At 36.5% G+C, this 17248-nt stretch overlaps 1 protein-coding gene across 5 annotated transcripts in view; it reads left to right on the top strand.

Annotated features, from left to right (window-relative positions):
* Positions 1 to 17248, top strand: part of LOC137498978 (zinc finger protein 852-like) — a 54363-nt gene that overhangs the window by 17804 nt on the left and 19311 nt on the right. For all 5 annotated transcript variants that reach the window (XM_068226940.1, XM_068226941.1, XM_068226937.1 and 2 more), the window contains one exon: positions 16227 to 16322. In XM_068226940.1, coding sequence (XP_068083041.1) covers positions 16227 to 16322 — 96 coding nt within the window. The remainder of the gene's footprint in view (positions 1 to 16226; positions 16323 to 17248) is intronic.

Here is a 17248-nt window from a genome sequence, read left to right as displayed (position 1 = left end):
CCATTCTTTTGTTGACCTGAAAATATTAAAATATACATAACCAAACTTAATGGAAATGTGCATGCCTTAATAGAAATCAATATCTAAAACTCTTCTCAAGTGCATCATTCCGATAGAAGGATTAATAAGGCAGAACATTAACGGACAATTTCTCACTCTAAGTCGTCTTACCCTAAAATCGGGTGCATGTAAATCATATTTCTTATAACAGCAAAACTACTGCAAATATTTTAACCATACTTCATATTTAGCATCCACCTGCCCAAGGGTAGGGTTTTAAGGTCCAAAGCATATCAAATTCCTGGAATGGACAGTTTTTTTTTTTAAAGAGAACTGAAACAGTGATTTTACTCTCCCACAAAATATACAAGACCAACCTTGATGGAAATCCATATCTGAAACTTTTTTCATGTACATTTTTGGTAGAAGTATCATTAATGGACTGTTTTGCAGGCTAAGTCCAGTGGACATAGTCCAGAAATTATTCTATGTGGAGCAGATTCCTTATCTGTATAAATTAAATCATAACAACCGTGTATCTGTACATTAACTATTGTGGCAGAATTAGCCAAAATTTTGGTGCAATTTGTAATTCAGGATTGAGTTATCAGGTGCATATGACATCAAGATATAATTTGGAGTTAGCATTTATAGAAAGATTATTCCCAGTAATTATTTGTTATAGTTGGTCTATCAACAGACTGTATATAACATACGTTAAGAATATTTTTTAATGCCTTATACGTGTTTTTTTCAACTAGATGGGCATATCCACCTATTCAATACCGTATGTTACTCTATTATTATTGCTTATTACACATCAGAACTAGTTTCGACCTTTCCTTTAAGTCATCTTCAGCCTGGGTACATCGTTTGGGGAAGATATAACATGCATACACACTTAATCTAATATGACACATATAGTATGTCTGCAACTATTAACTTTCATTAGCTTTTATATAAATGTGATTTGATGTATTTGTACATACACCTTGACATTTTGTTGGGCTGATATCATCTCTATAAAATATTGTGTTTTGATTTTAAAAACTTTTTCAGAATATGAACACTAAATCTTTCCAATTGACAAAGTTACTACTACATTTTAGAATACTTCTCGTAGGATTATTTTGAACATAGATGTGTTGTTGCTTGTAATATTCATAAAAATAAGTACTTTGATCTTAAAACACATTTTGTGTAAATATACAGTTAAATGGGGTAAGTAAATATAAACTAGAATGTTCTTCAAATATACATTTTTTTGTACTTTGTCTTTATGACTTATTATAATGTTGAAATGTTCAGAATTGATTGTTATGATGGACACTTTTTCCTTATATAGACCTGCTACTTAATTTCAAGCAGACATTCTTGGTTTAATTATGTGGGTTGTTGGCCCAGTTAAAATATCCTGGTAATGTAACATATGAATAGTTAAAATTGGATTGGTCGAAATACATTAAATTGTTCTACCAATGTGCAAGACACTTGTCAATATCTTACTTTAAATGGGTTATTATTCTGAACCAATCTTATTAAATTGTAATATCCTGAAGGATCAAATATGTCAACAGCACTTTTCTTCTTCTCACTCTATGCATGTACACTTTCAACCTCCATTTGTGAGTCTCCCAATTCAAAAATCTTCTGATTAATAACAGGAATGTCAAATCATTGCATACAGTACATCAACAATGCAGCAGTATTCACATTTCTGTTCTGATCGTTGCATGTGTCGAACATCAATGCCATTTCTTTTCTGTTGGCTATATTTTGAATTATATGGAAAAGACAGGACCCAACTTCACTCGAACTTCTTTGCCAATCCCTCATGCCAGCAATAGCAATGAACATTATTAGAACCCAAATCCAACACAGTAAAGTTTTTTCACCCAATCATCATTTATAAAAGAGCGTCTTTGTGTCAGTTGGTGGAGAGTAACACACTGCCTCTAAATGAAATTCAAGATAATGTTGTTGCTCTTCTTTGCTTCATGCCTGTGTTTTCTAGACGGGTCCTTTTTTTCAAATGTTCTTTGTGGCTTGTTTTATTTACACTTCACTCATGTTATCATAAATGTAACAGATATCACATATATTCTTCTTTCTCGAATAGAAAGCTACGTTGAAATCAGTGTTAAATATTTGTCAGTAAAGCCATTTCTTTTAACATGTGTAACTTTTCTCATTGCACCACTCGACATACAGGTCAGACATTTCTGTCAGTGATAGCTGATTGCTTATATATTCTTTTTTTGTTTTTTTTTTGTTTGTCTCTTCTGCAGAAGTGTGAAGGTACCCGAGGGAATGTATTTGTATTGTCACAAATCGATTGTTCCTCATCCTCTGGTCTCATGTTTCATGGTTAATGTTTATAATTTTTTTTGTGAGCTACATTGACCGTATTTCTTTTAGTCAGTGCAGTTCTCACAAACATTTCACTCACATTTAAATTTGCTGTTAAAAATGCTTGGCAAACTTGTATCCGGATGTTATCCTTAATGAAGTGATAAAACAGTGTATTTTGCCTTCTCGATTTCCGTAACACCACAGTCATCCTCTGAGTACATTTTAGTTTCACATCCGAAAACTTCCAAAATGAGGAGAATATTTTTCGTCCACTTTCTTCATCAAAGTTACTTGTACACTTTCTAGGGCAACTCGAACAGTCTTTTGGTTTTAAGAACTCACCTGATTTCAGAATGTTCCCATCAGTTTTATAGAGCTGTCTACTTTGTATGTTCATTTTTGTTAGTTTTTCTTTCACTCAGTTGTTTGAGCCATTTTTCTTCTCAACCTTTTCATGGTAGTATTGCTGTCATGACTTTCCAGAGTTTCAGTCTGTTCCTTAATCTGACATACATTTCTGTGAGTGCTAATTATATCACAACTCCTACTGACCAATGCAACATCAGCACTGATTTTTCTTTTCCTCTTAATAGTGTGCTCTTCCATATCATAAATTTCATCCTCTGCTGTAATACTGTCAGAGGAATGTGGCACAAATACATCTTTTGAAGTTTTGATATTACATCACCTCTTTTGTCACCTGAATGAATACTAATCCCTTCTTCAGCACTGATTTACCTTCCTTTATGGCATTCTTATAATTGATCTGGTGACGTATTGCATTTTGTAGCACATTTGTAAACATAACCATAACACTCAAATATTATTGCACATCTTCAGAAGGGTGTTTTTTGTGTTTGCCAAAACTGTTGAGTTCAGCCAAACTTTTCTTCTATTCAGAATTTAGTTCTGATGCTGCATTGCTTTCAGTCTCTCCTCTGCTATCCATAGGCACAGGAATCATGGAAAGCGGCTCTGGAAAAACAATACCGACATTATTTTTAGTATAGTCATAAACTCTTGGAATAGCATACATTGTGTAATTTAGTGATAACATTCATGAAGATCCAAGATCATTACTTTCCTTCATCTCGAATTTGAAAACCCAGTATGCAATGGCCTAGCTCCAAAGAACAGGGTATCTTTTTACCTGGCAGGTTCAATTCAGCACAGCTTAAAATAATCACAGTTATTTAAATTTAACACAGTAATGAGCAAAGGGCATGAAGATCGGACGTCTGACAAAGTACTGGGAGGACCGCAATGCCCGAACAATCCCTTCAAAGAGACCTGAATGATGGACTGACTAAAGTGATCTTATACGGTCATAAAAGATGAAGAAGGAGAAGAATGAGCAAACACAGCAACAACAGAAAGAGACTTCATGACATTCAGTTTCATGATTTGTCTGCCATGCCGAATGCTGCAAAGTGTTTTTCACTCATGGTTATTAGAAGCATGTTGATGGAAATATTGAAGAGTGTCATGAAACCATGGTGCATTCCCAATTCCCACGATTCAGCAAGCTGTGATCATCTTGTTGACAGTCTTACCTGTGTGTATTTCACAAGCAGGTATAGTTTATAAACATAGCATTCTGGTTAGAGATTATTTATAATCGAGTTCTCACCATGTCGCCTGCTTATCGCGGAGAAGTGTTTCAATGTTTGGAGGAATGTGAAACTAGAGTATATTAGAAATTAGTGGAGATAGTATTTACTACCTAGAGATTCAGAATAATATTCTGTGGAATGTAATAATGATAATGAATGCAAGAATCACAAAAATATGAGCAAAAATTGTGTGAAGACTGAGGGACAGGGCTGCAAAGAAATGTTACTAGTAATGTCACAATTACCTTTATAATGAACTGGAAATATGAAAAAAAATGCTGATTCAAATCATGATTTATCTTCTAGGAGTTGATAGTTATTTTTCCAATTACTCTTGGGATGAGAATTTTATTATCTTGTAGTAAAGCAGACAAATATTCACAAAGAAAAACTAGCACTGTTGATACAACATATTTAAGTTCAAAATTAGGGTGGGTACAAAATAATATAAATGGCTGATCATTTAGAAACAAAATGCAAAGGAATTTACATTCATATCTTTATTCATTTGACTACTGTGTTGTTTTCTTTAAAGGGTCACATTTATACTGCTGCTTCTATCAGGATTTAAATGCCCCTGCCAGAAAACATAGTGATTCTGGCTGGGCAGCTATCCATAAAAAGGGAATGCCAAAGGGTTGACACTACAGCATTATTGTAGTAAGGAAAATGTTGGCAAGGACAATAACCATTTAGTGCATGCCAATAATTCAGTTAGAACCAAAGTAGCATATCTACACTTACGCTAATACTGCTCTGAAATTTTCTCATATCCCTTGGCAGTAAAGCAACGTATCTCAACTTACGACTTTTAGGCATTAACAATATTTTGTGCAAGTTAAGCTAGGGGCTTATTTAGAAAAATATAAAAATTACACTTATGCTGTTTTGGCTATTTTTGTAGATACCCTGTTTTGGTCCTAAGCCAGCACTGTGATTCCAGTTCTTTACTCATATCGTTTATATATATATATAAGAGAACATAGAGTTCCAATAATACTGTCCTGGGATCAAATAAAACTTCACCTATTCTAATTCTCTGCGTCCTATTTTCTAGAAAATTAGCCACCCATTCAACCACTCTTGTGTAGTCCAGTAGCCCTCATTTTTGTCTGTAATCTCCTGTGATCTACCCTATCAAAAGCCTTAGATTAGTCAGTAGCAATACAGTCCTTTAGACCTCCTGAATCTAAAATATTTTTATCTTGTTTGAATCCTACAAGTTGAGCTTCATTAGAAGAACCTTTTCAAAACCCGATCTGCCTTCTGTCAAATCACTTAGTAATTTTTCAAATGTATCTAATATAATCAGAAAGAATGCTTTCCCAAAACGTACAAACTACACATCAAACTCACTGACGTAATTGTCCGCTTTATGTTTGTCACCCTTTCCCTAGTACACTATTGCAGTGCTCCATTCAGTAAATAGCTATCAAATAAGTATTTTAGATATGACACTGTATTCCAAACATATCGTCAGAAATTTTATCAAACCCAGTGGCTTCTCTGGGCTTTATTTGTTGTGTGGCTTTGTACATGTTTATTATCATAGGTATACACTAGGTAAGCTGACTCACACCAACATCTTTGTAGTGAACATGCCCCACAGGCATGATTTGATTAGAGATTCGTGTGTGAACATTGAAGTGGACAAAGTTAATACAGATATGGTTAAAATTTGTAAACATTTTCGTAACACACAGGTAATTGATAGCAACAGTTTCGAGAGACACTGTTACACAAAGCATGGCCTTCATCTAAACAATTCAGGTAAATGAAAGATAGCAAATATTGTTCTAGATTTTATTAATCTTAGGATATGTACTGTAAAAAAGGCAACTCCCTTGAGTTATAATACTGACCAGGAAAACTAGTAGAAAGAGCCAGCTGTACTTCAAGCTGGCTCAGTCAACTAGAAAACGAAACTCAGGAAAGTAAGGAATTTCAAGTTACGCAATTGCAACAGTCAAGTTTTAGGGAGGAAGTGGGTCTGAGATTGCTCTTGGTAAACTGTCAGAGTGTAGTAAATAAACAATTAAAATTCGGTATATTGATGGAATCTTATGAGACTGATGTGGTGATAGGAGTGGAATCGTGGTTGAGAGAAGGGGTGGGTAATAGAGAAGTATTTCCAGAACGGTACACAGTCTATCGTAGAGACCGAGAAGATAAAAAGGGATGGGGGGGGGTGTTTATTCTGGTGAAGGAAACTTATTGTTCACATGAATGGTTTACCGATGAAAGGGATGAAATATTAGGGATAAAATTAATTTGTGATAATATGAAGGAGGTGAGAATTATAGGAACATACAGACCTGGAAGAGAGGAAAGAGACATGGAAATATTTGAGAAAATAATAGATTATAGTCATAAAAAAATTAATAATGATGTGGTAATAATTGGGGGAGATCTGAACTTGCCGGAGTTAAATGGAATGGAGCTGCAAGTGATGCCCATGAACAGATACTGGCAAATAAGTTTATTTGGGAGGGAGGATTTACACAAGTAGTACAAGAACCAACTCGTCTCAATAACTTACTAGATGTTTTCTTGGTTAAACCATGGGAAATTGTTGATAAAACTGAGGTAATTGAAGGAATAGGTGACCATAAGGCAGTAATAATGGATGTGGGATTGGTACCAAAAAGGCTTAATAAGAGGGTCACACAAAACAAGAAATTGTACAGAAAAACTAAAGTTGATGAATTTGGGACTTACCTTAAATCACAATTCAGTTGTTGGATAAGTGAAGGGAGTAATGTGGATACAATCTGGGCTAAATTCAAAGGAATCATTTGGGAAGGAGAGAAGAGATTTGTACCTGTTAAGAAAGGTAAAATGACCTCAGACCCTGTTTATTATACAAGGGAAATAAGAAAATTAAAAAGAAAATGTAGAATAGTAAACAGGAAAATCAAAGAATGTGGGGAGAGTAGAGAAAGTAGAAAACAGCTAATGAGGGAACTGCATAGAGTGAAAAAGGAAGCAAAAGAGAATTATATGAATGGCATACTTCAAGAGGGTAATGACCACAAAGGGAAATGGAAAAAGCTGTATTCATATATCATGAATCAAAAAGGAAAAGGAATCCAAATTCCTACAATGGTGGGAGAAGGGGATGAACACTATTTAACAGATAGTAGGGAATTCAGAGATTCAGTAGATAATTGTCAGGAGTTGGAAACCAAAACAGAAGATAGAGAGGGAGAGACACAGAGGGAAACAAGAAGCTTCTCATTCACAAATGAAGATATTTTCAGAGAAATCCAACTGCTCCAGCAAGGAAAAGCAGCGGGAAGTGATCAAGTTACTGGGGAGGTGTTCAAGGCAATGGGGTGGTACATAGTGCCTTATTTAAAATTACTCTTTGACTATGTCATAAATAATAGTGTAATACCAAAGGAATGGAAGGAATCTATAATAATACCAATTTATAAAGGAAAGGGTGATAAAAGGAAACCAGAGAACTACAGACCAATCAGCCTGACCAGTATAGTTTGTAAAATACTGGAGAGTTTAATATCAACGTACATCAGAGGGATATGTGATGTTAAAAATTGGTTCACGAGGAGCCAGTATGGATTTAGAAAGAAATTTTTTTGTGAGGCACAACTGGTGGGATTTCAGCAGGACATATCAGACCAATTGGATTCAGGAGGCCAGATAGATTGCATAGCCATAGATCATTCCAAAGCCTTTGATAGAGTGGAACATGGAATATTATTAAAGAAATTGGAGGGAATAGGATTGGACGTAAGGGTTACACGTTGGGTAAATCATTTCTAAATTCAAGGATTCGGAAAGTCAATGTAGGAAATAACGTATCGCAGGAAGAGAAAGTTTGGAAGGGAATTGCACAGGGTAGTATAATCGGTCCGTTACTTTTCTTAATATACGTAAATGATTTAGGGAATTATATAATATCAAAAATAAGATTGTATGCAGATGACATAATTGTTTATAGGGAAATAAATACCATTGAGGATTGTTCAGAATTACAAAGGGACCTTTGAGAGTATCCAACAATGGTTTGAAGAGAATAATATGAAGGTTAATGGAGGCAAATCAACTGTTACAACATTTACAAACAGGAGTTTTAAAACTGAATTTGAATATACTTTGGATGGGGTAGTTGTCCCAAAAGATGGCGAGTGCATATACTTAGGTGTAAGATTTGAAAGTAATTTGCACTGGAAGGGTCATGTGGATGACATTGTTGGGAAAGCATACAGATTGTTACATGTCATAATGAGGCTACTTAGAGGATGCAACAAAGAATTAAAAGAGAAAAGTTACCTAAGTATGGTTCGTCCATTTGCAAACAGTGTTTGGGATCCTCACCAAGATTACCTAATAAAAGAACTAAATGGTGTGCAGAGGAAAGCAGCAAGATTTGTAACAGGGGATTTCAGGAGAAAGAGTAGTGTATCAGAAATATTAAAGGAACTAGGGTGGGAAACTTTAAGTAAGAGAAGGGAGAAAACTAGACTTATAGGATTATATAGAGCCTATACAGGAGAAGCAGCATGGGGAGATATCCGTGAGAGGTTTCAGTTGGAAAATAATTATATCGGCAGGACTGACCACAAGTATAAAATTAGGAGCAATTTTAGCAGAAGCGATTGGGGTAAATTTTCATTCATTGGGAAGGGTGTGAAGGAGTGGAACAGTTTACCAGGGGTAGTGTTTGATCCTTTTCGAAAATCTGTACAGATATTCAAGAAGAGAATAAACAGCAACAGAGAAAATAAATGAAATGTTAGAGGGCATTCGACCAGTGCAGGTTAATGTAAATAAAAAATGTGTGTGAATAAATTAATTTCATCCCCTGGTCTAAGGAGTTTGGACAGCCAAAATAGGGGACTGCCTGTAGGGGTGAAGTACAGTGGGGACTTCGAGGGCCCTGGGACCGCTACGGTAGCTGTGAAGGCCCTTCAGGAACTCTGAAAAGTGGTGGTAAAAGGGGCTCTGGTTAAGACGCAGCAGGTCGTTATGCTACTTAGGTTCCAGAATGGGTAAAGAAAAGAAAAAGTAAATAAATGCAATGTAAATTTTAATCTTATACCAGTTGTACAGTATCATTTGAAGTAATTCCACATACTGTATATCAGATGACTATATTTGTAAGTAGTACAGGAGATATTATATGTAGAATTTTGTAAACAATATAAATTTATTAAGGATGAGCTGTGTGTTTAATAGAAAAAATTGTTAGCGTAAATTGTATAATATTGTATTATAGGAAAATTTTCTTCTCTTGTTAATTTAATATTTAGTGCTTGACAGTATTTTAGTGTACCATTTGCCACCGAGGTAGACACCTCATTTGCAAATAAAGAGATTTTGATTTGTATATTTCATTAATATTCAAATCTTAGTTGTTTCCTCCATCTGGACTTTATCCTTATAACCAACTATGTGTGTATACGTATATCTAACTGACTCTCTTTCTTCATTAACTCATCCCTAAATTATCCTACCTGGAAACTGCTTTTGCCTTAATTAATAGATTTCCTTTCACTGCTCTATGAAATTCATATGGCAGCCAACTATGTTTGCCATCATATTCCTAAGCTGACATTTCTTACTAAATTCAATTTTCTAGCAAGCCCCTTCAATCTCTCCTTCCTCCCGCAACAATTCCTAACTACTTTTATCTGATCTGCACCTCCTCCTTAATCTCTTTATTTCCCTGTTATAATATAATGGATCCTTACCATTTCTTACCACTTTTAAAGGTACATACTTGTTTTCACCCCCATCCACAATGGCTTTGAACCCATCTCATGCGCTGTTTGCATGTTTATTTACCATTTTTTATTGATCATAATTGCTTTTTAAAAATTATTCACGTCTCTATTATGAGCGATATCGTATTGTGTAATAATCCTGTTTTTATCCAGTTGGTTTTACGTTGCACTGACACAGATAGGTCTTATGGCAATGATGGGATAGGAAAGGCATATTGGTAGGAAGGAAGCAGCCGTGGCCTTAATTAAAGTATAGCCCCAGCATTTGCCTGGTGTGAAAATGTGAAACCACAGAAAACCATCTTCACTGGTGCCAACATTGGGGCTCCCACTCACTATCTCCCAGATGCAAGTTCACAGTTGCGCGCCCCTAACTGCACAGCCAACTCGCCCAGTATAGACCTACTTTATGACATTCTTTTCTATCACATTTATTTTTAACTCTGACAAAGACAGCTTCATGATCCCTTGTTCCATCTATCACTTCAGTTTCTCTATAAAGCTCACCTCGTTTTATCAACACTCCATATACAATATTATTCTCTCTAGTTAGTTCCATCACTTTCTGATTCGGCTGTCCTTCTCATAATAACTTATTCACCATTTGTTGGTCATGCTTTCTGTCATTCGCATTTCAATCCCATGTAATGTTTGGTAGGTGCATCTGATTATCGTAAATCAAATAATTCTGCATTATCATCAGTGCCAGCCTTTACGGGTCTATACACTCCAAAAATATCAAGTTGCCTATTTCCTTTAGAGGTAGGTCTTACACTTAGAATTTTATGTTCCACTTCCGTTACTTTTTTCGTAGATTAAAATTTCTCCTTTGACCAGTATGAATATTTCTTAGGGTGTCCCTTAAAAGGGAAAAATTTTTTTTTCATTTATTGAAACCCATGGGTTTCAATAAATGAAAAATTTTTTTATAGTTATTCATTAGGATATTTTGTTTTCAAAGTCTCTTTTTTACAGTCTGGGTAAATTTTTCTATGTTCTTGCACACAATGTAATAAGAACTGCTTCTGTTCTTCATCTGTAGTAATCAAACCATGAAAGTCTGTCATTAGTTTAACAGCTCTTTCAGCTGTGTCATTAACTGCTTTTAAGGTGGAAAAATTCTTTTTAGCTTCCACAAATGCCACGTTGTCTATCCATGAAGATACAATTTCTTGTAGGAAACCACTGTCAAGTTTCAGTCATGAAAATAAATCTTTACTCTTGACAGAAACAAAATTACTCAAAGATTTTTTTGAAGGAAGATAAAAAATACTTGTAGTGCCTATAAATAAAACAAATAAGTTCTCAATTAAATACCAGATTAAACACTTCTAGTCTACTACGTACCATATAGAGAGCCAGACATCTCTTCTTTTGATGGAACATATCTCTTTCCAGAATCACCAAAGCTTTTTTTTGTAAGTTTTCTACAATGTTTCCTTTGGTCTGCTCATCAACATCATCAAAAATTGAAAGGATGGCTATTTCCACAAGTGTTGACTGAACTTGTTTAAAGCCGCATTGGAAATCAGCTTGTCAACTTTCTCGTAATCTTTTAAGGACTTTAAAAAACAAAAATCTTGATTCGGCGCTTTTATCGCCAAACTGCTTCGCGTAAACTGCCACAACAAATAAACAAATATCTTGTAAAGCTTGTTTTTCCTTGGTGCTCATTTTGAACTGGGACTGCAGTAAACACATTTTTAACAAGTAAATAGCTCTTGCCTTCCATCGTACTTGATGCATTGCACCAGGAGGTCAGATTTTGGTTTTGGTTTTATTTTTAATGTCTCCACTCAGAAAAACAATACAATACCGAGCTCATATTCAATATTATTTGCCTCACAGAGATGTTGTTGGACAAAATCAATGGACGGTTCGATGGCACTAGGCTTAATATTCTTCCAGTTGTCTCTAAACTTTTTGAACAGCGGAATATCAGGACTGCTAGTGATTTGTTTGATCTTTGATTCAAACACACTTTTGAGCACCAGTTCGTAAATAGGATGGCGGCAAGGAAAGAGTAATAACTCTCTTTCTAGTTTTTGCCCTAAAAGCACACATGCTCCGTTCAAGCGTCCTGTATTAGATGCTGTTGTATCACAGCACATTATTTGTACGTTATCATCCAGGTTCCAGTCATGTAGGACATTTGATACTGCTTTCGCTTGCTCTTTGCCGGAAGAGTTGTCTAACTTCGGCACAGCAAGAAGTTGTTCTTCCTCGTCATATGAAATAATAATTGGTAGGTGTTCTTCTTTAGAACTTCTTACGTCCAGAGCAAGTAACAATTTTCCATCCCAACGAACAGTAACTACTTTGGGCACGTTATTCTGAAAATCGGATTTAGTGGATCCCGCTCTATCTTTTCTCATTTGTGTTCGAATGCGTTGAATAGAAGACTTGTTGATCGGGTAATTGTCAGAACTAAGACGAAGTGCTTCTACTACACACTGAATTATATAAACAGAATCTCAGATGCTTAGTTGACATCTGTGTAAAGTTGCAGCTAATTTAGATGTGATAAAATATTTTCTTCCTCTTCTTGTCGACGTAGCTAAAGTACTTACAGGTTGAGATGTGGATGGCAGAGACCCTTCCAGGCTTTCTTCAGAGCTTGTGGATTGTTCTTCTACGTCTTCATGTGTATCAAAGGTCTGTAAATTTGCAGATTCCAATAAGCTCCCGGAAGGCATTTGCTTTAGTCTCCTTTTATCTTCTGTGAGTTTTCTCAGTCTGGCCCTTTCTTCAATTTCAGCCAACATTTTGTAACACCCGCTAGGCACCCCGGACGTCCTGGCTCTCTTTGCTTTTGCAAAAATATTTTATCTTCTTTGATTTTTATTCTTTCACGAGCATCAGCATGTGCGATAACGAATAAATTATCTAATTCAAGTTTAAAGTTCTCCCTGCGGCGCTTATGTCAATCCTGAATCTCCTTGCTATTTTTTTGCAGTTCTCGCCAGACCTGATAAATATCCACTAACTTCTTAACACAATTAGGCACAGCTCTGGTAGGTATTCTAGCCTTTTCCCAGAATATATTGCACTCCCGAATGACAAGATTTGTGCTTTCACTTACAGTCAACTTAACCTCATGTATGTTGAAAAATAGATCTGCCAGAACTTGACGATTGGATGGTAATTTTGTGCCTGTTATTTGGTGATTTACTTCACCAACCAAGAAAATACTATTTTTATTACTCCTTAGTTCCACTGACATCTTCGAAATATAAAACAATCTGTGCTAGCTGCCCGATAACCAAAAACTAAATGACAATAACAATGAGTGCGCGCCACTCTTGTGATGCAAGTTTTATGGACATGTTTGCGCGTATGTTGGCACGGGTTGCACTGTTCCAAATAAGGAAAAAAAGGGTTTTCGGGTGTTTTAGACCCAAATGAATAGAACAATAACCTATGCATTGCAAAATTAAAACTTTGAAAAATAAGGGACACCCTAATACTTCTGCTTCTATCATTCCTAACCTGTCTCCATGATACTCCTATTCCATGAGAAAATTTCTGCACCCATATTATCACTTCTCAGCTATGATTCAAATTTTTAAATTCTATTCCTTTCTTTAGATTACTTCTCCTGTTTAACACTAACAATTTATTGTCATCCTTACTTGCCTTTGTGCTTCCTATACGTCAACAGTCCACCCCATTTCCTTGAATTTTCAGTGTCCTCTTCCTTTTATCTTTGGTTATAGCACCGTTCAGAGCATGTCAGATCTGGAACAAGGGCACTCTGTTGCTAGTCGTTATAATGTACACCTTTCCTCTCCACTACATCGCGGCACTTTACATTTATAGTAAACTAGTTCTAGTGAAACTATTAGTCTAAAACCTACCTGGCAATATATTTGATGTTCAAAATGTACCGCAGCTGTCAAACACATGTGACACCTCGTAAACAAGTTCGCTGACACTCGGTGAATGTCAGCCCATGTGATGTTTTACATTATTTTCCAATGTTCTCTTGTAATTCTTCCCTTATGTGAGGATTGTTCACATGCAGTTGACCTGCCAGAACCCCCCACAGGTAATAATCATTAGTATTTAAATAGGGATATCTAGCGGTATAATTAACCAGACAGTCTTAGATAACTTCCCGTATCATCTCCATAGATCGATCAGCAGTGTGTGCCATCGAATTATCTTGCATGGAGCAAATATTACTCCTTTTTTCTTCTATCAGCTCTTGAAAGACTGGCCTGAGAGTGAGGTCTATATATCGGTCAGCATTTACTGTTTCGGCCCAATAATTCTGCAAGCACTTATTGCGCACCAAACTCCTATTTTTACATTAAGTATTGGATGTCATGCAGCTGGTGAGGATTTTCTACACTCCAGTAACAATTGTTTTGCCTGTGCACGTAGCCACTTAAGTTCAGCCATGCCTCATCACTAAAAAATAAAAGTTCTGGGTCAACATACCCATCGTGATCAGACTGTATCAGCCAGTTGCAATACTGAATCCTAGTGAATCTGACAGGCCTTCTTAAATATTTGGCAGCAGTGGGTTTTTATGGTTTGGCTTTTAACAATTCTGTTGCTTTGTGGGCAGAAGTAATGACATATTAGCTTGTATTGCTAAACACGACAGAGATTTATTTGGGAGTTCCTTTCAAAAGAGCTTCTATTTTATCAAGCTTTTCCTCTGTTAAAACAGTTGGTCTTCTGCATGTTTTCTTGTTAAGAGTGGACTCAATGGTGTGGAACTTCTTCGCTAAATAACATACCATATTCCTATGGGGATGGAGGCTGCTAGGAGCACTCTCTAATAGAGGAATGCTTTTCATAGCACAATACAGTGGCTACATGTTGTTATACTGTATACATCACTCATTAAATACACTGTAACTTTTGTATTTATACAGAAAGTACACTATTTCACATTAACTCATTGAACATACTATCAATAGAACAGATGTCAAACTAAACTATTGCAGTGAAGGTACAGGACTTATCAATCACTTAATTGCTGCTGCATTAGATCACATCAGCCAGACATTCAGCAATATATTTCTAAGGAAATGAGTCACCTGGCCATGATGTCGTCTTTCTGTGTAGCTCCCCAGGCACTCACACAGAGCTAAAAAAAGGACCCTGTACCTCTCTATAACTCTTCTGAATGAACTTCCTAACTTATATGTACCATTATAGTTCAAGTGAAGGTCGTCTCAGCGTTCTTCCCTATCCTGTTTGGATCTACTAATCTCACACCCAGTTTTCTGCATACCCATTCTATACTCTCATTTTAACCTCCAATTACCCTCTAGTCAGTACCCCTCCTACAGAGTATTCCACCAATAACAACCTCTGTTTCCTTAAACTTATTTCATTCTGCTGTAATTAGATCCCAGACAATGCCAACTATGTTAGCACTGGTTGCCGCTTGCCTTATGTTATTTGTACCTTCTCCTTATCCTAGTCTCCTCCACAGTAACTTAACTCCTGGATAACACACTACCCTGATTCCTTTCCCTTCATACACTTTGCCCATATGCCTAGCAATTGAGTGACCCACAAGCAAAGTCTTAATCCCACACTCCTTATTTTCCCCCTCTTCCCCTGATCTCTCTTAACTTCCCTGATGCCACGAGAACCCACTTCCTCCTTTTTCTCCCCCTCACAACTGCATTCCACCTCCCTCTTTCTATCCTCTACTCTGCATTTCCCTTTCCTACTGGTCCATTTGCTCTTTCACCCCCTCCCCCCTTCTGTAAGACTTACTTGATCGCCATCTTCTCTGCTGATCTACCTGCAGTGACTCATACCGATTCCTCGTGATACCTCTGCTGGGACCACTCCCTGAACAAAATCCTATATCCTCATTTTTCTTGGCCTTAAAACATTAGCCCACCTCTCTTTCACAACTGCTTCCCTTCGTTCCCCTCCCTCTTACCTATGTATGGTATCCTGTCCGTTGATTGAGGGATACCTATCTTCATTCCTCCATTACAAGTCTAAATATCTCCCTCACACTTGCTATCTCTTGTCTTATCCTCCATAGTTCGTACTCATACCCACAGTCCTCACACTCGCCTCTCTCAGTCTTCTTTTGTCTCTTCAAAGAAATGAGAGCCGATGGTAGATCTGTTGAGGATCTTCCCTGCCTTCAGGCTGTGGACTTATCATACAAGAGATGCATTTCTTGCTGAATTATACTTGCCAGTACAGCATGTAAATGATAACAGTAATGTACAATAATTTGAGGTTCTGAATTTTTCAGAATTGGTTTGTTTATGATGAGCAGAATAATTATCAGTACGTCTGTACATTTTCCTGATTTCTCAGAGTTATTTTAGAAGGTCTTTTTTTTTTTTGTTATATAATTGCTCCACTATTGAAAAGTAATCCTGAGTGTTGAAAAGGGACACTTTTTGCCTCCTGAGCAACTCTCCTGACATTTTTAAAGACCCTTCACGTGTAAATTTTCTGATTGACTAAATTGTCAGATGTGTCAGAAGAATGTGCCTAATATATATTAACATTTCCACAGGACCATTGTGAACTTGTATTAGAGAAGACACATTTAAAAGAAGAAACTAAATCAGAGTTGGCAGACCCAGGACAAGCACAACTGAACACGTTTGAGGTAACCTAATAATTTGATAACTTGTTTTCTGATAATATAAATTGTGAAAAAACTGCTGAAGTGTTTTCAGTGGGTGGCCCCTCATTTTAAAGCACACAATTTGAAGGTTTCAGAAGGATTGTTTTTATTGTGAGATTGTCAATTTTTTGCAGCATAATTTTTGGATATTTTGGATATGGGCATGGCTGTCTTTTGAGGTTTGAAATAAATGTAAGCTCCAAGGTGAACATAGCAAACCAGTTTTTCAAACTTTCAAAAGAAGATGTTCATCTTCTGCTTTAAATTTGGCCTTGAGGTGTTACTTGTAGCAGACGGTACTTTTGATGATTCCTCATAATGTGACCCATATATTCCAGTCTCCTGCTTTTAATTGTATTGATGAGCTCAGGTTGACAGCTCCTTTTTCTGGACCTGTTCCTGATTTTTAACATGCTCCATCCACAAGATTTCCAACATTTGCCATTATATCCACATTTTGAAAGCTTGAAATCTCTTTTCTGTGGATACTGCAACATCTTGGCCTGTACTCCATTTAGCATGAGGATGACATAACACTTCATTATCCTCTTTTTGAGCTCGCAGCGTGCTCATGAAGGTGGACTTAGGTATGCGGATATGCGTTTGGCATAAGGGTTCTAAGTTACACCCAGGATATTATAATGATTACAATTTACTGTATAAATTTCATCCTTCTGTTTGTGCTGGATTGAGTGGCTCAGGCGGTTGAGGTGCTGGCCTTCTAATCCCAACTTGACAGCTTCGATCCTGGCTCAATCCGGTGGTATTTCAAGGTGCTCAAATATGTCAGCCTCCTGTCGGTAGATTTACTGGATGTAAAAGAACTCCTGCAGGACAACATCCTGACATATCCGGGACTCTGAAACCTGTAAAATTAGTCAGTGCGACTTAAAAACAAGAACATTATT

This window comes from Anabrus simplex, chromosome 3 (genome assembly GCF_040414725.1).
Source record: "Anabrus simplex isolate iqAnaSimp1 chromosome 3, ASM4041472v1, whole genome shotgun sequence".
NCBI lineage: Eukaryota > Metazoa > Arthropoda > Insecta > Orthoptera > Tettigoniidae > Anabrus > Anabrus simplex.
This window is presented reverse-complemented; position numbering and strand designations above follow the sequence as displayed.